At 55.6% G+C, this 22982-nt stretch overlaps 1 protein-coding gene across 1 annotated transcript; it reads right to left on the bottom strand.

Annotated features, from left to right (window-relative positions):
• Positions 1-6996: 6996 nt before the first annotated feature.
• Positions 6997-21974, bottom strand: NYAP1 (neuronal tyrosine phosphorylated phosphoinositide-3-kinase adaptor 1). The gene is made up of 6 exons (XM_015813151.1): positions 21754-21974; positions 12128-12420; positions 10517-11770; positions 9968-10174; positions 9455-9564; positions 6997-7257 (listed from the first exon to the last, which is right to left on the bottom strand). The coding sequence occupies exons 1-6, from the start codon at positions 21972-21974 to the stop codon at positions 6997-6999; spliced, it is 2346 nt and encodes a 781-aa protein (XP_015668637.1).
• Positions 21975-22982: the final 1008 nt, after the last annotated feature.

Genomic DNA, 22982 nt, shown 5'->3' with positions numbered 1-22982 from the left:
CCCCTCAGGTTCCAAAGCTTCCTTAGCTTGTTGACGCCGTGAGCTTGAAATTATGGAAGTGCGTCCAGTACTATAATTGGTCCAGGCTACACGTGGCATCACAAGTCCCCCAGCAAAGTGACACTTGAGCAAAACACCCTCTTGCAATTCTCAGTTGAGGCTTTTCCCAGAAAAAGAAAAGATTGTGCAACCGTTCTATAAATGTCAGCTGGAACTAAACCCTCCCTCCGCAAGAGATTATTGCGTATATTGTAAACTTGGCACAGCTCATTTCCCTCCCGCCCCCCACATCGTTCCTTAAAAACAGGGCACCTGTCCCTTTCAGGAAAACTGGCTCCAGGTCTGTTATCCAAATGCCCCCCCCCATAGCCTGCTAGGCTGCTCTTTCCTCTTACCAAATTGGCAGCTTTGAATTTTGAGCCAATCTGATCAAGTGTCCGACTTCTGCGGCTGGCAGGAGGGTCAGTTGAAAAGAAAGCCCCAGAGATTATACACACGTGCGCAAATTTTGAGCCCTGGGAAGAAAGTCTCCAGCGCCAAGTCTCATTAATAATAATAATAATAATAATAATAATAATAATAATAATAATAATAAAGTTGGAAGGTACCTTGGAGGTCATCTATCCAACCCCCTGCTCATGCAGGAAATTTGAAAGTACCCATCTTAAATGTCTGTGGAGATTCTCTGTCATCCAGGACATGGCTGTCCCGAAGGTGCTATAATAATAATAATAATAATAATAATAATAATAATAATAATAATAATAATAATAATAAAGTTGGAAGGGACCTTGGAGGTCATCTAGTCCAACCCCCTGCTCAGGCAGGAAATTTGAAAGTACCCTTCTTAAATGTCTGTGGAGATTCTTTGTCATCCAGGACATGGCTGTCCCGAAGGTGCTATAATAATAATAATAATAATAATAATAATAATAATAATAATAATAACAACAATAATAATAAAGTTGGAAGGGACCTTGGAGGTCATCTAGTCCAACCCCCTGCTCAGGCAGGAAACCTACACCATTTTGGACAAATGGCTGTCCAGTCTCTTCTTAAAAACTTCCAGTGTCGGAGCCTTCACCGCTTCTGGAGGCAGGTTGTTCCACTGGTTGATTGTTCTAACTGTCAGGAAGTTTCTCCTTAGTTCTAGGTTGCTTCTCTCCTTGACTAGTTTTTTTTTTTTTCAAGAGGCAACTGGACTTCCTTTGTTTTTGCTTGAAGATGTTTCTCTTCTCATCCCAGAAGCTTCTTCAGCTCTGACTGGATGGTGGGGAAGGGAAGGATTTATACTCCTTACAGACAGCTGGTCATTTGCTTTCTTTTAGAGCAGGGGTAGTCAACCTTGGCTCTTTTATGACGCGTGGACTTCAACTCCCAGAATTCCTGAGCCAGCTGGCTCAGGAATTCTGGGAGTTGAAGTCCACGCGTCATAAAAGAGCCAAGGTTGACTACCCCTGTGAGGGTCACTGAGGCCACGTGGAGGTGTGTCTGTGTCCTCGGGGTCACCGGAGTGGTGCAAATGGGTGTGGAGCCTTCTTGGAACTGCTGAAAGGGTCGTGTTGTGGAGCTGTGTTTTCTGCAGGATGTTTTCTGCCCTGTGTCCCTTCTTTGTCGACCACAGGCGGCGGCTGATGGGGATGAGTCTGTGTTGTCTGCATCTCAAACTGTTTCCTGCAGTCTGCAATTTTTCTTGGATGAGAGGCAAAACGTCTTCAAAGAAAAACGAGAAAGTCCCCTTGCCTCTAGGAAAAGCACCTTTGGGTCTCCATTTTGGATATCATAACCAATACAGGTGCCACTTTACAATGTGCTACTTTACAACGCCTTGGGAAGACCACGCCTGGAATATTGGTCACCGTAATATAAATTCCTGGCTGGCTCAGGAATTCTGGGAGTTGAAGTCCACGAGTCATCAAAAAGAGCCAAGGTTCCCCCACCCCTGGGCAAGGTGTTTGCTGGATCAATCATAGTTCAATGACTACACCTGCTAGTCTAGCCACTACCCAAAGTAGTAAACGCTGGAGCAGGGGTATGGCCCCTTTACGACCTGTGGACTATCCTAGCTCAGGAATTCTGGGAGTTGTAGTCCACAGACTGTAAAGGGCCATAGCTGCCCGCCCCTTACTCTGGAGTGCCCCCTGTTGAAAACAGTGACCCGTTCCGTGCCCGAATTGGCCTGACTGGACGTCTTCGAGTGCACAACCTTTAGTTTCAAGGAGTCAAATGGGGCTGAGGTCATCATCACCACACAGGCCTGGATGGATGACAGTTGAGGAGGGTGCCATTCAGTGGGGCTGGGAGAGCGGGGGGGGGGGAGACTGAGGGCGTGCCCTTTGAGCTGGCCTGTTTTTCTGCTGATCCAAAGGCAGTTGGGGGCTGAATTGGCAGCCGCCAGGAATTGCTCCTAAGCAAATGCCCCCCCCCGGGCCATTTGGGACGGGATGCTCCTATCCAGAAGGGAGAGGAAGGCAACTGGCAGGGGCAGGCCTGTTTCTCTCCTAGCCCAGGGAGGCTACGCCCTTTGGCGTATTCACAGTTGAAGCACTGGCATCCAGTGGGTGGCATAGGATCTGGTAGCCTTGTGGGGAGAGTAGAGATCTTCAGGGCAAGGCCCTGCCAAAGCAGATGCCAGCTGGAAGGAGCCCGCCCCTTTCTATTCTATTCTTCATTCCTTCTATTCTACATTCTATGCCAGTGGTGGCGAACCTATGCCACGGGTGCCAGAGGCGGCACTCAGATCCTTCTCTGTGGGCACGCGCGCCGTCGCCCCAGTCCTAGGCCTTCAGCTGGGTTTTATAAAACCTTTTCGCTTTAGGCCTCCGCCGCCGTGTGCAAAAAAAAAAAAAGGTTCAATCAATCAGTCAATCAATCTTGCAAAGTTGGAATTGATTGATTGAACTTTTTAGTCCCACCCAGTCTGCCGTTACCACCGCAGCCACGCCCACCCAATGGGCCACACCCACCCGGCACCCGACAATGCATGTGGGTTTTGGGTTGCAGTTTGGGCACTCGGTCTCTAAAAGGTTCGCCATCACTGTGATTCTATTCTATTCTATTCTACTCTATTCTATTTCTATTCCATTCCATTCTGCATTCTATTCTAGTTTTATTCTAGTTCTAGTTCTGTTCTATTCCTTATTCTATTCTATTCTCTTCTCTACTCTATTCTCATTCTACAATGACTCTTGCGGAAGCAGGATGACGCTTCCCCAGGATGACCCACATTTCCTTGGGGGCAATCTGTAGCGATGTGGGGCCAGGCAGAACCCAGAGTGCTCAGTCCACTTTCCCCCCCTCCTCCTCGTTCTCTCCTCCTCTGCCTCCCAGCTTGGCTGAACTGAGGGCTTCTGAGGACCCCCTTGCAAGGAGACGGAGGGCCAGTGGCTGCCCCCCTCCACCTGGGACACGGGGGCCACGTGCCACTGGCCTCCAGGCATAGCAAGCTTACCCCATTTAGTGGCAGAAGGACATCCACGAGGAACTCGGTCTTTCTTGGCCAGGGACAACGCCCCTAAAAAGGTGGTGGAACATGGGCCCCAAATTTGCCTTCTTTTTCTTTCGTCTCCCCTGATCCCTTTTTGGGGTCGTTGTATTGGGGGTCTGCATGCAGCCATTTTACCTTCTTCGGCTTGGTGGGAGCGCTTTTTTGAAGAGAAGGGAAAAATCTGACACTCCACTAGCTCAACCGAGAGCACTTCACACCTTAACAACTCCCTCTGTTAATATACACTCCACGGAAGATGTTAGACTCTTATCAAGTAACAGATGGGGGGGAGGAATCCTAATTGTGTATACACTGCTTGGAACAGGGGTGCAGAATTCACTAAAACATCCTCTGCCCCCCCCCTCCAATGCAGGGAGCCCTCTGCTGTGTCCAGGAAGCCCTTTTAACCACCCTTCATCCGAGGGGACTTGTCAAAAGATTCTTCAACATGAATCAATTTATTTTAAATTAATTAATTTTATAATTTAACCCACCAGCCCTTGGTGGCCTTCAGCTACAAATGGAGCTCTTTCCTTACTTGTATTAGCAGAACTTTCTCTATTTAAACTCCCAGAATTCCCCAGCCGGCATGCTTTAAGATGGATGGACTTCAATTCCCAGAATTCCCCAGCCAGCCTCCTTTAAGATGGGTGGACTTCAACTCCCAGAATCCCCCAGCCCATGCAAAGCTGAGATTTGGAGCAAACGAAAGTAACGCAGAGACTAGCAACCAGCGTGACAATTTTATTTTCTTTCCTTCGTTTTTTAATATATAAATACCCTCCCTTGAATTCCCCAGCATAAATATTTTTGCAAAGCAGTTTCATCTTGCTACACTAGACAATCTTGTGAAATATTTAAATCGGGGAGGGGAGGGGGAGGTGTTGAGCATCGGACCCAGAAGCCCCCCAACTGGGTTCCCCTCGTGCCCCACCGTGGTGCCGTTTCGGTTTTGGATTTTATTTTGTTTTATTAATTTATTTTTTGTTATGTCGCTGCTGTGTCCGTCGTCCTAATTTGTAAAACGGATTCACGCCAGCGTCGCAACTGGTCCAGCCAAGTCTTTGGGACGCTAACAGAAAACGGCGGCTTTTAACCAAGCCACAATTGGAAGCAGAAATGGGACACGTTGAGTGGTGCTGGGGGGGGGGGAGCAGGACGAATCCTAAAGGGGTCCAGAGCCATTGGGGGGAGGGGCTAACTTCAAATAGGTGGGTCAAATCCTTGCACGGCGGACGGGACTCTAATTCCCAGTTTGCTCAGCACTGTCAGAACAGAGGCACCTGGACGCAAAGCAAGGACCGTCCAGACGGGGCCGTGAGAGTTAAGGAGGCCTTAAGAGACTGGACGGCCACTTATCTGAATTGGTCTAGGGGTCTCCTGCTTGAGCAGGGGGCTGGACTAGAAGACCTCCAAGGTCCCTTCCGATTCTGACGCCAGCTTAGGTGGGGCACAGGGAATAAAAGCAGGGTGGGCACCAGAGCTGGTGGAGGGACTCAGGGCGTGGACCGTGAAGGGCCGCTGGGCGGCTGAAACGATGGAAGACCCTTGATTGGTTTTGCCATCAGCAATGCTAAATGCGGGGGAGGCTGACCCCCCCCCCGGCTCCCCCACCCCTTCCCGAGACTGGCCGACTCCCTTACTCAACGCTGGGGGTGGGGTGGGGCGAGACGGGCCTGGAGAAAGGAGGATTCGCCCTGGCCCAGGGGAGGTGCTGAGCGCAGGTACAACAAGCATAGAATGGGGGTTTGGCACGAGTTTAAACCATGGTCTACCCTGTGTTTGACCTGCGGGGAACCCTGGAGTTCCCGAGTCTTCCAGAACCCTGGAGGGACCCTGCGGGGAACCCTGGAGTTCCCGAGTCTTCCAGAACCCAAAAAGAGGGATCAAGGTTTTTTTGTCATGGGTAGAACGGCGTTTCTCAACTTTGGTTTAACTTTTAAGACGGGTGGACTTCAACTCCCAGAATTCCTCAGCAATGCTGGGGAATTCTGGGAGTTGAAGTCCACCCGTCTTAAAAGTTAACCGAAAGTTGAGAAACGCCGTTCCAGCATTAAAAACACAAAATTCCTGCTAAGGACAGAGAATTAGCTGAGCCACCTCAGTGTGCTTCAACAACCGCAGCATCCTCGCTGCCAAATTGTGAACTGCAACACACTTGTCCGACTTCTTTTAAAAACCAGATCCAACCCCAAACACACCTTATTTCCATTCAAACTTTCCACTTTTTTTGAGGGGGGGGGAGAATCCTGGGTTTTGGCAAACCCGCTCGTAAAAAGCGAAAAAGACTCGGCAATTTGCCCGTTTCCAGCCTAGCGAGTTAAGACCCACCCCCTCTAAAAGGGAAGGAACCTTGTGTGTGTGTGTGTGTTATTTATCCACCAACTGCTTCACACACACACCCCAACCCATTTTCTTTTCCGTCGTTTTTTGACACGTCGGGAAAAGGGTGTTTTGTGATTTTTGTGGCAGGCGGTGGAGAGTTGACTTGAGGATTTTAGTTTTGCCAAGAATGCCATTTTCACTTAGTGACTGTTCGCAACCTACAACGGATTTGAAAAAAAGCGACTTAGGACCGTTTTTCGTTGCAGAACGCCCCACGGTCGAATGATCTAAATTTGGACGCTTGGCAACTGACTCCTACTTATGACGGTGTCCCTGGGGGCACTTGGTCCCCTTTTGCGACCGTCCGACAAGCGAAGTCAAAGGGGGAAGTCGGATTCATTTAACAACCGGGTTCCTAATTTAACAACCGCCGTGATTCTCTTAACAAGTGTGGCAGGAAAGGTGGTGAAATGGGGCAAAATTCACTGTCTCGCTTAGCAACGGAAATTTTGGGCTCAATTTTGGTCGTAAGCCGAGGATTCCCTGTAAACTCCTACTCGAGATGATTCCTCCACTCTTATCCGCAGCTTTTCTTTCTTTCTTTCTTTCTTTCTTTCTTTCTTTCTTTCTTTCTTTCTTTCTTTCTTTCTCTCCGTCCGAGCTCTGGCAGACCGAGAACTCAGCACCACGTCGGGAGATCCACACGGCTTCAAACGTGGAAGGCCTTTAACTGGGGGTACCTCCAAAATCGGCACACACCCCCTTTTCCCAGGGGTCTTCTCAGAAGTGGAAGAAAACCCAGGGGTGGGTGGGTGCGGGGGACCCCCTGCCCTCCAGCAGCTTTTGGCCCAGAAGAGGAATCCCCCACACAGAAACCCCCCCAGCCCCTGCCCTGACCCCCCAAGACTGGTCCTGCGGCACCGTTTGCTCGGCATCCATGCTGCGGGGAGGAATGGGGCTTCCGGTGGGCTGCCGCTGTGCCGGCCTCCGATGCCCAGGCACCCCCGGCGTAGAGGCGAGGGGCTTCTCCCCCTGCCCTGAAAGAAAGCGTCCTTCCAGTGCCCCCCACCCCGGGGTCTCCGGATCATCCCCAGCAGGAGACCAGGCTGCCAGCGGTTGGCCCTGCCACCAGTTCGGCTTGGCCGGCACAAGGCACCAGTTCTCGGGGCTCAGCCCCTGCCCGCTCAGATGGCCGTGTCCCAGAGCACCGTCTGCTGGCGGCGGCAGGGCGGGGTGCCCGACTTGCGGTTCTCCGTGCTCCTCCGCCAGCTGGGCAGGATGGGCATGCTCTCCTGCTTGCAGAGGCTGCGCTCCGGGCGGTGCCGCGCCTTGATCTCCTTGCAGACGCACCGCTTGCGCTCGATCACCTCCAGCAGCTTCCCGTCCCTCTCCCGCGCGCTCTGCAGGGCCTCCGGGGTGGGCAGCGGGGGGGCGTACGGCAAGGCCTGCAAAAACAGGGCAGGGGGGGGTTAGGAGCCCGCTTGGCCGGCTCTGCCAGCCCCCCCCCGCGGCCTTTGCCCCTCTTCCTCGGCTTCAGACCTCGGAGAAGCCGGGCACAGGCGCCTCCCTCCCCCCCCCGGGAATCTGGCAGGTGGGCGAAAGGGATGGGTGGGAAGGAAGGCTGCGGGCACAAGCGGGCACTGCCCAGTTCTGAGACACACAAAAGCTCTGGGTGGGAGCGGGAACCAGCTTGGCCAGCAAAAGCTGCTTTCGGAAAGAAGGGCCTGCCCCCCCGAGACGTGGTCCTTCGGGCGAGGGCGGCCGGTGCCCCTTCCTTCAGCCTTCCCCCCCCCTCCCCGGGCACCACTTTAGTGGAGGGGAGGCCTGGATTGCTGCTCATCCGCCTGCGTCTCCCTGAGCCAGGTGGGCAGACCGGACGGGGGCCTGGAGCAAAGTCATTTCTCCTGAGGCCGAGTGTGGCAGAATTGAGGAGGGGGCTGCCTTCCCTCTCTCTGCCTGGTGTGTTTCCAGTAGACGGGGACACTTGTGGCTCAGGCTTCAGATCGGGGGTTCCTTGGTGCTCTCCGAATTTGGGGGAGGGGTTTGCAGACGTTTTATGACCCAAGGAGGTAACATCATCAATGCTAGAAGGGAGGAGGGGAGGGGGGAGGAGTGGGAGGGGAAGGGGGAAGAGGACGACAGTGGGGTCCTTGGTGGTCTCTGAGCTGGGTGGTTTTCGTGCAGACGTTATATGACCCAACTAGGGAACGCCATCAGTTCTGGAAAGGAGGGTTTGTGGAGAGGGAGGGGNGGGGTCCTTGGTGGTCTCTGAGCTGGGTGGTTTTCTTGCAGACATTTCATGACCCAACTAGGGAACGCCATCAGTTCTGGAAAGGAGGGTTTGTGGAGAGGAGGAAGGGGAGGGGGGAGGGGAGGGGGGGTCCCTGGTCTTTCAGAGATTGGTGGTTTCCTAGCAAACGTTTCATGACCGAGCTACAGAACATCATCAGTGCTAGATGACGCTCACCAATTACCATTAAACTAACGATGTTTCCTAGTTGGATAACAATCTAAGTGTTGGGAGATGTGGAAATTTAGATGCAACTTATTTTCATATTTGGTGGACATGTAGGGAAATAAAAGCATTTTGGATAAAAATTTGGTGGAATATTCAAAATGTTTGTAAGAAAAAGATAAAGTTCACACCGCAGTTATTTTTGTTGGGTATTATGGAAGACTTGGATGTGAAAGAAATGGAATTGATGTTGAACTTTATAACTGCTGCAAGACTATTAGTGGCTCAATATTGGAAAACGGAAGGTTTACCTACTATAGAAGAATGGTCACTTAAAGTCTCAAATTTAGCAGAAATGGCCAAGATCTCTGCTTATGTGAAGGATCACTCACAAGAAAGATATATTTCGGTTTGGAGAAGATGGATAGATTATATTGAGAAGAAATATGGGACCAAAAGGTTCCATTTGGTTTTTGAGTGAATTTTAGAGTATTATTGTTGTGATACAGTTTATTTATCCTTATTTTTAATTATTAATACGATATTATTATTATTGTGTTTAATCTTAATATATTTTCTGTGAAAAAGAGAGTGAAAGGATTTTACAGATTTGTTCTTCTAATAATTGATTAATGTTAGTTAGAATATGATTATCCTATTGTTAACCCTGTGATTAGCTCTGGGAAGTGGGGGGGGGAGGGAGGGGGGAGGGGAGGGAGGGTTTTTGGAGAGGGGGGGCAATTATATTGTAAAACTTTTATAAAACTTTTAATTAAAAAAAAAATGTCTGCAAGAAAACAACCGAGGTCAGGGACCAATGACCCCTTCATTCTCCTCATCCCCCCCCCCAAAGCTCACCCCCCTTCTAGCTGGGTCCTGAGATATTTGCAAGAAAACCAAAGGAGCCCACTCCTCCGTTCCCACCAGGTTGGTTTCCGACATTATTTCCATCCCTCAAATAAGGTCCTACGTTCCGCCAGTATTTGGCTTCCCTCTTAAAAGTTACCTGGGGACTTTTGACAGTCGTGCGAACTTGTCAAGACGTAGCTGAGAAGGCAGGCAGGCCGTCCACTTGGGGCGCCGGGACCAAAACCTCACCTGGGTTTCCCTTTCCAGGAGCCCCTCCTGCCGCCCTCCCCCCTCCCCCCCTCCCCTCCCCTCCCCTGCCCTCCCCCACCCCCACCTACCGGGCTGTCTGGGTCCCTGGGATGGCTGCACAGCCTCTGATTGTGGATCACAGCTTGTCGGACGCCGGAAGTGGAGGCCGAGCGGCCTAGAAGGTACCCACCGGTGAAATCTGGGAAGGGGGGTGGTGGAAGGAAGAGACCCATGAGTCCTTTTGCCTCAAGCCCCCCCCCCCTCAGCTGACTCCCCCCACCCCCTAACAGCCAGGCTGTAATGCAGGGCAGGAAGGATCCCACTTCTGCCCGTTGAGCAAACAGAGAAACTATCGTGTGTGTGTGTTTGTATTTGTTTGTCGTGTGTGTTTGTGTGTGCATCTGTGTGTTGTTTTGCCTGCTGCGGTCTGCCTTCCCTGTTCCCCTGAAGTTTACCGGCCTCTTTGAAGCTGCATTAAGGATGCCTCCTGCAGCCCCAAACAGGCCAGAGATCTATGGGGGGGGGTCTCCTGCCCCTCCCCACTGGCAGAGAGGGCCGCCCGCCAGCCCAAGGGAGCCCCTCCCCCCCCATGGCTCACTCACCTCCGTTGCGGTGACAGGCAGGGAAGGTCTGGCAGGGGATGGGCAGGTTGGTCCTGCCGCCGGGCATCTTGGCGGCCAGACACTCGAGGGCGGGCGCGCGGACCGGGATGCTGGACTGCGGGTGGCTTGGCGGGACTTTCTCTTCCTTCTCCAGTTTGGGCTGAGCGGTTTCACTGCCCTCCCACGCCTGGGGGCAGTCTGGGACCTCTGCAGGGGCAGGAAAGCAACGGGCAGAGGGGGGGGCATCCGTAGAATGCCTGGCTCAGCCCCCCCCACCTGTGCCCAGCCAGCCCTCGAAAGATGGGGTGCAAGGACAGAATTTCCCCACACACTAAATGAGCAGACGAGCCCCTTGGAGAGGAAAGACCCCCAGGTGGGAGGAGACCCCCAACCCAGAATTGCTTCCGTTCAGCAGCACCCCTCTTCCTGAGCAGCCCCCAATTCATGCTCCAGTCAAGACCAAAGCCCCTTCCCCACCCTGGGCCCGGGCTGTCAGATACTCCGCACCCCTTCTCCTACCCCTCCCCCAGCATTCTCGCCCACCCTTACTGTCAGGCTCCTTCCCCTTCCGGACGCCGGCTCTCCTCTGCAGCATCCAGCCGAAGGCCTCTTCCTCTCCGGCCGGCCGGCCGCACTCCTCCCCGGACACCACCTGGTGGATGCTGGCGAACGCCCGGTCCCGCAGCTGAATTTTGACAGCCGAGGATGCCTTGGTGGCCAGGCTCTTGTTGCTCTCGTAGGCCGGGGGGCGTTTGAGCCCCACGCAGGGCGCCGGGTAAGTCCAGACCATGCCCAGAGGGGGCGGCTCGGGCAGCGTGCAAATGCGCTGCACCTGTTTGCAAGCGGGCACGGTGGACGGGCGGGCGCACAGCATCCCGTGCAGGACCGAGATCTCCTCCGCCTTCTGCTCGGAGGGCGCCGTGTGAGTCGTGACCTTGACTGCGGAGTAAACCATGGTGTACGAGACCGCTGGCTTGTCTTTCCCGGGCAGCCCGGAGGGGATAGAGGCCACCGGCAGGGCTGGGGTGGGGGGCGGCGGCTTTGCGGAGGGGCAGATCATGCTGTGAGACACGGGGAGATCCTTGTCTGGCTTGCTCTGGCTGGCCGGCTGGGGGGGCAGCGGCGTGGAGTGGCTGCGAGCCCGCCCAGAAGGCGCCAGGGCCGGGTTCTCGCTGCCCCGCTGATGGTGGTGGCTGGGCACCTGGGGGGTCATGGGGGCCGAGGGGGCGTCCTTGGCGTGGCACAGGATGGGCAGTTTGGAGCCGTCGGGACCCCTGTACCCCTTCTTGCCCTGGGGGAAGGCCAGAAGAGGGGGGCGGTGCTGCAAAAGGTTGGGGAAGGGGGCTGGGATCTCACACGGGGAGGTCTTGCTGCTCGGCGCCCCCTTGGCAGCCTCCTTCTTGGGGGGCCGATGCCCAGGGGAGGCGAGGGCCCCGTTGGGGCGGGGCTCCCCCCCGTCCTCAGGCAGCGGGTACTTCATTTCTTCGTAAATGGCTTCGCTCTCGTCCGAGTCGTCCTCCGCAGCGGTGACTCCTTGGGAGGGGGGGCCGGGTCCCCGGAAAATGTCCCCCACCATCTCGATGTAGACCGGCTCGTCCTCCTCGGCGTCGGAGCCCTTGGCCTGGCCGTGGGACGCGGCACGGCCGTAGCGCTGCAAAGCGCCCCCCGCAGCCGGGCCTGGCAGTCGCCCGGAGTAGGTCTCGTCAAACGACACGGAGAGATGCGTGTTGGGGCTGCGTTTGGGCTTCTGCGGGGGCACCTTGCGGGCGGCCTCTCGGCTCTCCACCCCAGCCTTCTGACACCCTGGCAGAGAAAGGGAGGAGAGGATGGCAGAAGGCCCTGCACCACACGCCCGGGGGGGGGAACTGTCCCAGAAGAACAGAATAGAATAACGGAGCTGGGAGGGAGGTCATCTAGTCCAACCCCCTGCTCAGGCAGAAAACCCATCTCAGATCAATGTTTGTCCAATCTCTTCTTAAGAACCTCCAGTGCTCACACGGCCGCATTCTGGACCAGGTGAAGCTTCTGGTTAGTCTTCAAGGGCAGCCCCATGTAAGACCCACGGCAGTAGTCAAGCCACAAGGTGAGTTGCAGAGCCTGCCGGCCAGGCTTCTCTCCAACCCCCCCCCACACAGAAAGGCCTCCGAAGCGCCTCCTCACCTCCTTTCTTGCTTCCCATCAGCTCCAGGGCGCTCCGGGCCTCCGTGCTGAGCTTCGTGCTGGGGTGCCGCTTCGGCTTCGCGGGTGGCTTGCGAGAACCCATCGCCCCGTCCGTGGGGCCGCTGTCCACACTGCCCACGGAGTGGCACGAGAGAGAGCGGGGCGCCATGCTGCTGGCACAAGGGTGCGGGGCGTGCTCCTGGGAGGCTGGCATGGTCATGAACCCCATCCTGAAATGCCGGCGGAAGGAGGCCACGTCGCGCGCCTTCCCCACGCCCGTCTCCTTGGTCGACCTGCAGGAGGGGAGGGGAGGGGAGAGGACGCCGGGCGCTGAGCGGCCTTCCATCGGGGCTCCACCCTTACGTACATCCTCGACTTAACGACCACAATGGATTAGCCTAAGATTTCTCTTCCTATGCGAGACATTTGTTGACTGAACTTCGCCCCATTTTACGACTTTCCTTGCCACGGTTGTTAAACGAATCCCTGCAGCTCTTAAGTTAGTAACCTCCGGCTTCCCCACTGACTTTTGCTTGTCAGAAGGTCGCAAAAGGGGATCACGTGATCCCCTGTGACCGTCGTAAACACAAGTCAGTTGCCAAGCGTCTGAATTTTGATCACGTGACCGCGGGGGATGCTGCGACGGTTGTTAAGCGAGGCTCCGGTGCCCCTTGCCCAAAATCACAAGAGCTGCTTCACGGGATCCAGAGGCCTCTCGGATATAATGCCAAACCCAGTTAACGGGATGGCAAAGGAATCACGTTTGCATCCTGGACTGTTGGTGCTAAACCCCCTTCCTGGTTCCAGGGGTCGCCAATCGTGGCAACTTTAAGACGTGTGGGCTTTGACTCCCAGAATAATGTCTGGGGAGCCTACATGTCGCCAAGGTTGGACACTCTTGTTGTAAACAAACATGGGATCTGTTTGTGCTTCACCAGGAGATCAAGCCTGGATCTCAAGCGGCTTTGAGCACATCAGTCGGACAAGCAGGGGTTACTAGAAGGGCAGGGAAGCTGGATCTGCGCAATTCCACACTCAAGACCCCCACCGTCCGAGCCCAAGACTCAGATCCACAGCCTCAGAATCCGTCCTCGGTGCCCCCTCGTCCACCTGGCATCCTTGCCAGTGACAGACAGCAGAGAAAGACGCTTTGGCATCTCAGCTTGCAGCTGGCAAGTCCTCGGGAGCAAGAATGGCGGGCCAAGTGCCCCTCCTGTCCCCCCCACCTCGAGATTCTCCTGTCCCCCAGCCCCGTCTCTCCTGGCACCCTGGCAGACGCCGCTGGGCAAGGGAAAGAAGTCTCCGCTGTTCCCTGCTCCGGAGACAGCGTGCCTCGCCAAGTGGCCAGTCTGGCACCCCGCAGACCCGTCGGAGCAGGGTGGGGGCCCAGCCCAGGCAAGGAAGGAGGTTTGGTCATCCCCATGGAGGCTCCTACACCCTTGGGGCAGGCCCGGAAGAGGCTGGAGAAAGAGGAAGGGGCTGCTCAGGGTCAGATCCTGGGCAGACCCCTCCTTTGGGCCGCCGAACCTGCCCAAACCACCCGATTCACGCAAGACACGAAACCGGGTTAATACGACACGAGGGCCGCGTTCCAGACCTACACAGTGCCCAAACAGCCACAAAACGTTCCGGCTTAGTGCGATGCAAAGTTACCCCCTAGCACAGGGGTAGGCAACCTCGGCTCTTTTATGACTCATGGACTTCAACTCCCAGAATTCCTGAGCCAGCTCAGGAATTCTGGGAGTTGAAGTCCATGAGTCATAAAAGAGCCGAGGTGGCCTACCCCTGCGCCTAGCATCTTAAGGCAGCTTTCTCGTCTTGTACCAGTGCAGACCCTGAGAAGCAGCAGCCCACCAGAGACCCTTCCAGCAAGAGGCCCCAGACAGTGGCGTGGGGCCGGCTTTCTCCCCCCCCCCCACCAGGCCACGCGATGCCCCTTCCCTTCTCTCAGCATCCATGCCGAAGGGCCCTTCCCTTCCCCTGCTCCTCCCTGCCCCTCCCAGCTGGCAGGTTTGGAAATCGGTCCTCCTGTTCCCCACCCCCTCCCCAGGTTTTATTCGCAGGAGTGAAGGGTCCTGGGTACCAAAAGCATGAGGATGCAGCAGGATGCTGGCTGATGGCCCAGCCGTTTCCATGGAAACTGTGTCTGGGTGACCTGCAGGAGCCGGCAACATCAGCCTGCTGGCGCCTTAACCCCTTGCAAGCTGCCAGCTAGGAAGGGACGGAGGGGGGGGACGCACAAGAGGAGTCCTGTTCCTTCGGGCACCCCCCCCAGGCCACCCCCCCCTTGGAAAGCACCCCACAAACCGAAGACACGACAAACACGCAACAATGGAGCCCCATCTGTCTCAATCGCAGTAACTTTAAGATAGATGGACTTCAACTCCCAGAATTCCCCACCAGCACAGATCTGAACTGAAAGTACAAAAGGGAGGGTCTTGCTCCCAGCGTGGTTGGCACAGGAGATGCTGCCCAGAGGCCCCAAACCCACCACTGGCACACCACACACGTTAAACCACTGGCACCCAACACCCGATGGACATCTTCCCTCGTGAGCCCCCATCCCCTTGCCCCCTGGGCCCCCAAACCACCCCTTGCTCCGAGGCTTTGTGGAAAGTGTCTGGAAGTCAATGGAGGGCCTGGTGCTTTGGGTCTTCCCGCCCCCAAAGGACGGACCCACAAGGAGGCCCCCCCTAGGGACAATTCCACAGCGGATGCTCTTCCAGTTGGCCAGGAATTCTATCCTGCTGGTCAATAAAGACCCTCCCTTGACCACAGAGTGGGCTTTCCAGTTGCAAGCCCCCGGGGGTCTTGACCCACAGACAGGGCCCCACGTTCTGCAGGAGGGTAGCTGGGAAAGCCGCAAGGGATTGCCAGTCGGACGTTGAGTTGCCGATTTCCATCCCTTCCCTGACCCAACACAAGCCATCCATGTTTAGAAGTTGGGTAGTCCTCTCTTGGGGATGGCAAGTTTAAGATGGGTGGACTTCAACTCCCAGAATCCCCCAGCCAGCCTCGAGCAACTTCAGTCAAGCTTGAGGCCGGTCGGGATCGAAATGTTGGCAGTGGGCAGAGTTAGCCTGCAATACTGCTTTCCCACCACCGCTCTTTAATTGATTGATCTTTAATGGGTTGATCCTGCTACGACTTGCTACCCTTTCGGATCACTTCCCAGCATCTGATTCTATGACTTAAACCTATGACTGGCACCAGGGGTAGTCAACCCTGGCTCTTTTATGACTCGTGGACTTCAACTCCCAGAATTCCTGAGCCAGCTTAGCTGACTCAGGAATTCTGGGAGTTGAAGTCCATAAAAGAGCCAAGGTTGACTATCCCTGCTCTAAGCCAAGGCCTGGGTGATGCCACCCGCCTTTCCCAAACCGGGCACCTCTATCCGGTAAGGGCACACCAAAGTCCTACAGGCAGCTACTCAACTTCATTCGTTTAGTGACCGTTCGGAGTTACGACGGCAAAGTGGTTTACAACCATTTCTCACTCTTAAGACCGTTGCAACGTCCCCGCTGGCTCAGGAATTCTGGGAATTGAAGTCCACGAGTCATAAAAGAGCCAAGGTTGACTACCCCTGTGTTAAACAAACTGACCACCAGCCCTGTGTTCACAACCCATGACGCCCAGATGACCACAGGCTGATGAGGCCACCCCTTCAATGACTCAATCGACTTCCTTAGGTCTAGCACCTGATCCACATTGCTACACACACACACACACACACACACACACACCGTTATGACACAATGAGGCCCATTTCAACCCCAGACCTCTTGGTCATTTCCTGCCGAACCATCGGAGGATTACAAAGCGTCAAGCCGCGTTCACACAAAACCAACCCAGCCAGGCTAAGGATTCGCACCAGAGGCCGAAATCCCTTCCGGCCAATTTCCAGGTGCCCTTCACCTGTTGGATGTAATCCTGAAACTAGACCGCTGCAGCCAACCGGGGGGCCTCTATGTACCTGGGGCCCTTGCTTCTGACCACCTTTCATTGCCCTGTTGCCTCAAACCATGATGGCTTGTTGGGTTTTGGAAAGCTTTTGTAATGCCCGGCTTAAGAGTCGAAGGTAGAACAACAGAGTTGGGAAGGCGTTGCAGTTTTGCCCGGTTGCTCAGACGCAGAGAAGGTGAAATGCCCTACAGAATCCCAGAGTCGGAAGGGACCTGGCAGGCCATCTAGTCCAACCCCCTGCTCAAAGAGGAGACCCTCAACCATTCCAGACCAATGGCTGTCAAATCCCCTCTTGAAAGCCTCCAGTGATGGAGCAGCCACAACGTCTGGAGGCAAGTCGTTCCACTGGTTAATCGTTCTCACTGTCCGGGAAGTTTCTCCTAACCTCCAGCTTGCTTCTCTCCTTGACTGGGGAGGGGGCCCTCTGCCTCAAGGACCCTCTAAGTGGCTCCAACCTGCCTTGCTACTATAGGTGGTGGCTGTTGCCAAGACATCCTTGGTGTTGTCTGAGCTTTTGTTGTTTTCTTGCAGACGTTTCGTGACCCAGTTAAGGAACACCATCCCTGCCAGCAGGGTGTGGGGCTTGCTCTCAGCTGCTGTCCCGGCGTCGCACCCTTGTCAGTGCTGGTTGTGGGGTTGTGGCCCTGGGGGGGGAGGTGTTCCCTGCTTGGGCTGTTTACTGTTGCCCTCTTGGGCAGTCCCTTGATTGGGGTACGGTTTACTTCTGGATTGCTGGTCTGAGGTTAACCTGGGAGTTAATCTCTGCTCACCTGGGGGGTGGATTGCTGGCGGGGGAGGGGCTTTGATCTTCTGGGTCCCTTTGGGGCTTGTGGATTACCTCTTCTGCATAGTCGGGAGATGTTGGTTGTGTCTGTGTGTCTGTTGATGGCTGATTTAGTCAAGACTGCCAAGACGTGGGACGTAACCCCACTCCCTACCAGCACTGATGACGTGCCCTAGCTGGGTCATGAAACGTCTGCAAGAAAAGAACCCGGCTCAGAGACCACCAAGGACCCCACCACCACCACCGATCCTCCTACTCTTTTCTAGCACTGATGATGTTACCTAGTTGGGTCATGAAACGTCTGGAAGGAAACTACCAAGCTGAGAGAGCACCAAGGACCCCCCAGTTTCTTCTTCTTCCTCCTCCTCCTCCTCCTCCTCCTCCTCACAAACCCCCCTCCCTTCTAACACTGACAATGTTACCTAGTTGGGTCATGAAACGTCTGTGAGAAAACGGCCAAGCTCAGAGAGTACCAAGTGCCCTCATGTGAATCCTGAGTTACATGTGAATCCTGAGTTTAATGAACAGAAGGACGAGGGGGGACATGATAGCAGTGTTTCAATATCTCAGGGGCTGCCCCAAAGAAGAGGGAGTCAAGCTATTCTCCAAAGCGCCTGAAGGCAGGACAAGAAGCAACGGATGGAAACTGATCAAGGAGAGAAGCAACTTAGAACTAAGGAGAAACTTCCTGACAGTGAGGACGATGAACCAGTGGAACAACCTGCCTCCAGAAGCGGTGAATGCTCCAACACTGGAAGTTTTTAAGAAGAGACTAGACAGCCGTTTGTCTGAAATGGTGTAGGGTTCCTGCCTGGGCAGGGGGTTGGACTCGATGACCTCCAAGGTCCCTTCCAACTTTATTATTATTATTATTATTATAATTTCCTTTATCGGTTCCTACGACAGTCCAGCCAGAAGCCGGCCCCTCTTTTCCCCAATGTCTCACGTGTGTGGGGGGGCCAAGGCTCTCCTCGCTCTGCCCAGCCCTGTGGCAGAAGGAACATTTTGCAGCCGAAGCCCTTCAGAGCAGCCCCCCCACCCCTCCCCCTGCCCCCCCCCCCCCGCGTCTTCAGCAAGCACACATCCCAGCGGTTCCCCGAGAAGCAAAATGGCAGAAAAGCCTTTGACAAATTGCACAATTCATCAAGGTCCTACCTGGGGTTAAGCCTCTGCGCTTCCCCCCCCCCCCAATTTTAGAAGCGCTTTGTTCAGATCAACCCAGATTCTGTGGAAAATAAAATAATTGCTTAAAGGCTAAGTGCAGAAAGCCCTTTCCCCCAGGACTGGCCAGCTTCGGGGGCTCCTGCTGTTCTCGCCTCTTCTGCAAGGCCCCATCTCCAAAGGCCCCGGGGGAGCCAGCATCTCGGGGTGCTTCTTCAGGGGCCCCACACGGAGACACGCTGTGGGAGGAAAGGCCCTGCGCCCTGGAGGGGGGCTTGCCCCGAAGGCCTCCCTCTCCCTGGGGAAGGGGGCCAGGAAGGGAAAGGGGTGAAGGGAAGGCGGCTGGGTGAGCAGGGCAGGGCCCCGCCAAGGAGGAGCCCCGACTGTGCCTCTCCGGAGTCAACTCATCCCCCCCCCCAGGGCAGGGGTAGGCAACCTGGGCTCTTTTAGGACTCGTGGACTTCAACTCCCAGAATTCCTGAGCCAGCCATGCTGAGGGGAAAGGGAGAGGTTTCCAAGCTGAGCCATGCTGGCTCAGGAATTCTGGGAGTTGAAGTCCACGAGTCATGAGGGGGCCATAGTTCCCCCACGCTGGCTCAGGAATTCTGGGAGTTGAAGTCCACAGGTCATAAAAGAGCCAAGGTTGCCTACCCTTGCCCCAGGGACTGTCAGGATGGGGCTGCCTGCGCTACAATCGGTTCTCGACTTACAACAGTTCATTTAGTGACCATTGAAAGTTACAACATCACTGAAAAAAGTGAATTAGGACCGCTTTTCACACTTACAGCCGTCGCAGCCTCCCCAGGGCCACGTGATCAAAACTCGGGACAGCTGACAACTGAGTCACATTTATGATGGTCACCGTGTCCCGGGGGGGGTGTCACGTGTTCCCTTTTTGCGACTTTCTGACAAGTAAAGTCAAGGGGGAAGCCAGGTTCACTTTACCAACTGTGTTACCAACTTATCAACTGCAGCGATTCACTTAACATCTGTGGCAAGGTCGTAAAACGGGACAAAACTCACTTAACAAATGTCTCACCAACATAAATTTTGGGGCTCAATTGTGGTCGTAAGCCGAGGACCACCTGGGCTTTGTTTCAGCCTAACTTTCTCAAAGACAGGTGAGGCCACCTTATCCCTTCCCAAATGCCTCCATAATGTTTTCCCCCAGAGAGAGGGAGTGAGAGACAGCGATACAGAGAGAGAGAGAGAGAGAAAGAGACACAGAGAGAGAGAGAGACGGAAAGAGAGAGACAGAAACAGACAGAGAGAAAGAGACAGAGACACAGAGAGACACAGAGACAGAGAGAGAAAAAGACAGAAAGAGAGAGAGAGAGAGAGAGAGAGAGAGAAAGAGAGAGACGGAAAGAGAGAGACAGAAAGAGAGAGACAGAGAGAGAGAAAGAAAAAGACAGAAAGAGACAGAGACAGAGACAGAGAGAGAAGAAAAAAAGGGGGGGAGACATAACCATTCTAACCCAAAGCCCCCCCTAACTTCTAGGATGGCACGAAGGGCGGGAAGACAGTTCCAAGCGGGCACAAAGAGACAGAGAGAGAAGCGCAGGACATCGCTGACCAGTTCAGCTGCAGACTGACCTCCACACACATCCCCAAAGAGAGTGACTTTAGTAGGTCATCTGGGCACATTGGTGAATTCACAAGTGGGCTGAGCCCCCCCCCGCCACCCACCTCTCTGCAAACAGGGCCCACAGTGGGGGCTTCAACACAGGCCTTGCCCCCCACCCTTTTCTGATCCTTAACACTCCAGAGCAGGCCATTAATTTCAAAGATCCTGGGGTAAACACATGTCCATCATTTAACAAAAATTAAAAGTATATACATATATCTCTATATATCTCTCTATCATCTCCATATCTATCTATCTATCTATCTATCTATCTATCTATCTATCTATCTATCTATCTATCTATCTATCTATCTATCTATCTATCCATCCATCCATCCATCCATCTCTATATCTATATCTATATCTATCTATATCTGTGTGTGTGTGTTTGTTTGTGTGTATGTATGTATCTATGCATACCGGGAAATATACATGTGTATATATTTATGTGTGTGTGTATACATACCACACACAAACACACACACACACACACACACACACACACACACACACACACACAAACACTAAATAAGTAAGTAAGCAAGTAAATAAGAAACCAAAAAACAAACTCAATGGACAGACCGAAGAGACCATTGGCTGTTTTTCTGCCATCCGTTTTCTACGTTTCTACCCTGGTCCGACACAGTTTATCCTGAGCAAGGAAGATATATGCAAGCCGACAAGCCCAAACCGTGACCCACAACCAAGAGGAGATTTGGGTTTCTCTGCTCCAAAGACCACAAGCCACAGCAGAGCCCCACTCCTTAAGACGGACAGCAGAACTCAGATAACCAGGAGAATCGCTCGGGACGTGGACTTCAGCGTACACCACCGGCTGAGGCACCATAATAACCCTGGCAGGAAATCGGTTGCAAATCCATTCAAAATCAGAATTTACAACCAGGTGCCCGTTTGCCACTCACTCAATGAAAAACCAAAACGTTCTAAATTGCCACAATACGCTCGACTTTCCAAAAGAGCCGCTCTCAGATTACAGCAGGGGTCGCCAACCTTGGCCACTTTAAGACTTGTGGACTTCAACTCCCAGAATTCCCCAGCCAGCAACGCTGGCTGGGGAATTCTGGGAGTTGAAGTCCACAAGTCTTAAAGTGGCCAAGGTTGGGGATCCCTGCATTGGAGGACCAAACCACGATAGGAGCATCACAGCTACACCTTCGCTGAAGACCACGGGCCCTGCCAAATCAGGAAGAGGGATTAACCTGGTTAATTGTCCTCAGTAAGCCATCAACCCAGGTCAGGGTGGACAACAACTTTAGGACCTGTGGACTTGCCGGCTCAGGAATTTTGGGAGCCGAGGTCCACAGCTGGTGAAGTTGCTGCAGTTGTTCACCCCTGATCTGTGTGCAGTGCTAATTGTGGCAGAAAACCCATAAAGCAAAGAAACGGCATCACAAACCGTCCTTAAGTGATCCAGTAAGACCTTCCTTAGTTCTGCCAGAGACGAGCCTATTCCTGGTTTATTCTGGGTGTTTATTCCGGTAAGTTACACTGAGTTTTTCCCCCAGTACTTTTGACTTGGCCCCGATCCCCTCCTTACGCACACAAAAGCAGCCAAACACACCCAAACCAGATTTGGGGGCAAATCTCTCACCCCACAGGGCTCGGGAAGGGCTACTCAGACCCACGGAGGTGTCAATGGTAGTCAGACCCCTTTGAAAAGCTGGCCCCCTCCCCAGTTTTGGTTAACACGCCTGCAGGGTTGAAGGCTCTCCAGCAAAGCATCCCTTGACCCGGAGATGGGGGGTGGGCCCATACAGGGAGGCCCATGGACACGGGTGGGCTTCCTGGGCTGTTTTGGGGCCAACGGAAGAACAGGCTACGGGCCAAGAGGGGCCAGGGCCCAATCCACCAGGGGGCTGAAACCGCACAGGGCCCAGCTGATGGGGTGCCTGGGAAGGGGGTCCCTCCTTTCTCCCGGGAAGGGGGTCCCTTCCTGCATTCGGCCCCCTCCCCAGGTTGTGCACCACCCATCCCATCAGGAGCCCCTTCCCCTCCCTCGCCTGCACAGGAGAGGACCGTGGGGGGGGCTTTTCTTCCTTCCCCACCCAGCCCCGGGAGGGGAGCGCTCACCCCCGCTTGGGCTCCTCGCCCTTGGCCTCCGGCGGCGGCGGCGGCGGCGGCTGCTTCCACTCCACCTTGCCGCTCTTCCGGTAGAGGAGGTTCATGTCGCTCCGCAGCCGCAGCTCCTGGGGGCGGCAGGTCTGGCTCAGCGCCCCGTAGCACCAGCGGCCCCGCGCCTCGATGAACTGCAGGAAGGCGGAGATCAGGGCTTCCTGGGGGCTGGCATTCATCTTCCGCGGGCCGGGGGAAGGCGGGCCGGGGGCGCCCGGAGGGGGCGCTGCTGCTGCTGCGGGAAAGAGGTCCGGCTGAGCAGAGAGGCGCCAGGAACCAGGCCGCCTCTGAGCCCGTGCAGAGCGCCGGGCCTTCCCCACCCGGAGCTCCCACCCACCCACCCACCTGGCGCTTGACCCGATTCCGTCGAAAACCAGGGTGGCGCGGGGAGGGGGGGGCTAGGCACGGCCTCCCACCCTCCACCCTGCTGGACCCAGCCGGAGCAAAGAGGCCCCCCGGTGGCTCCGGTCGGGCCGGCCCGTTTCCACCCGCGGGAGGAGCCGGGCGGGGCGCAGGCAAGCAAGCAAGCCAGGCCGGCAGGGACGCGCAGCCCCGGCTCCCCCGCGACGCCGGACCCCGCCAGGCAGCCGCGCGCGTCCCCCACATCCCCGCCGCCGCCACCTACCTGCTGGGCGGAGAGCTATCTGGGGGAGCGGGCGGGGCGGGGGCCGGGGGGCATCGCTCCGCCGCCGCCGCCGCCCTGCTTCTCCTGCCGGCCGCGGCTCCACTCAGTCGCCCGCCATCCTCGCCACCGCCGCCGCCCGGGCGAGGGGGATGCCGGCCGCGGGCTCAGGGGGGCCGCCCCTCCATGGCGCCGGGCGCGCTGGGCCTGCGGGAAGGGCGCGGTCCNGCTCCGCGCGCGGCTTCCTCCGGCTGACGCAGCGTCTCGGCGCGCCTCCCCCACCCGGGAACGCGGGCGCAGCGCGGGGGGAGGGCAGGGGAGGGGAGCCCCCCGCCGTGGGGGACGGGAGGAGGCCGCGCCGCCGTCCCCCGCCCGCTCAGCCCCGAGCTCGGCCCGGCCCGGAGCCTGTCGGCGGCCGGGGAGGGGGTCGCCCCCGCCTCGTCTGCAGCGGCGGAGGAGGACGGTGCGGCGCGGCGAGGCCCTTTCCGCCGTCCCCGGCCGGAGGGGCGCCGCAAGAGCGCAGCCATGGCCGGAGGCGAGCAGCCGGGGCTCCCCTGCCCGAGGG

The sequence above is a fragment of the Protobothrops mucrosquamatus genome, unplaced genomic scaffold, assembly GCF_001527695.2.
Source record: "Protobothrops mucrosquamatus isolate PMUCROS unplaced genomic scaffold, P.Mucros_1.0 scaffold141, whole genome shotgun sequence".
Taxonomy (NCBI): domain Eukaryota; kingdom Metazoa; phylum Chordata; class Lepidosauria; order Squamata; family Viperidae; genus Protobothrops; species Protobothrops mucrosquamatus.
Note: the sequence above shows the minus strand (reverse complement) of the source record. Positions and strands in the feature narration are given on the sequence as shown.

Excerpts from the sequence above, each read along its gene's own strand:
- NYAP1 (XM_015813151.1), bottom strand. The coding sequence starts at position 21,974 with ATGAATGCCAGCCCCCAGGAAGCCCTGATCTCCGCCTTCCTGCAGTTC. Across the intron at positions 12,421-21,753 it reads GGCGAGGAGCCCAAGCGGGG|GTCGACCAAGGAGACGGGCG; the intron begins GTGAGCGCTCCC and ends CCCCTCCTGCAG. Across the intron at positions 9,565-9,967 it reads TGCCTGTCACCGCAACGGAG|ATTTCACCGGTGGGTACCTT; the intron begins GTGAGTGAGCCA and ends CCCCCTTCCCAG.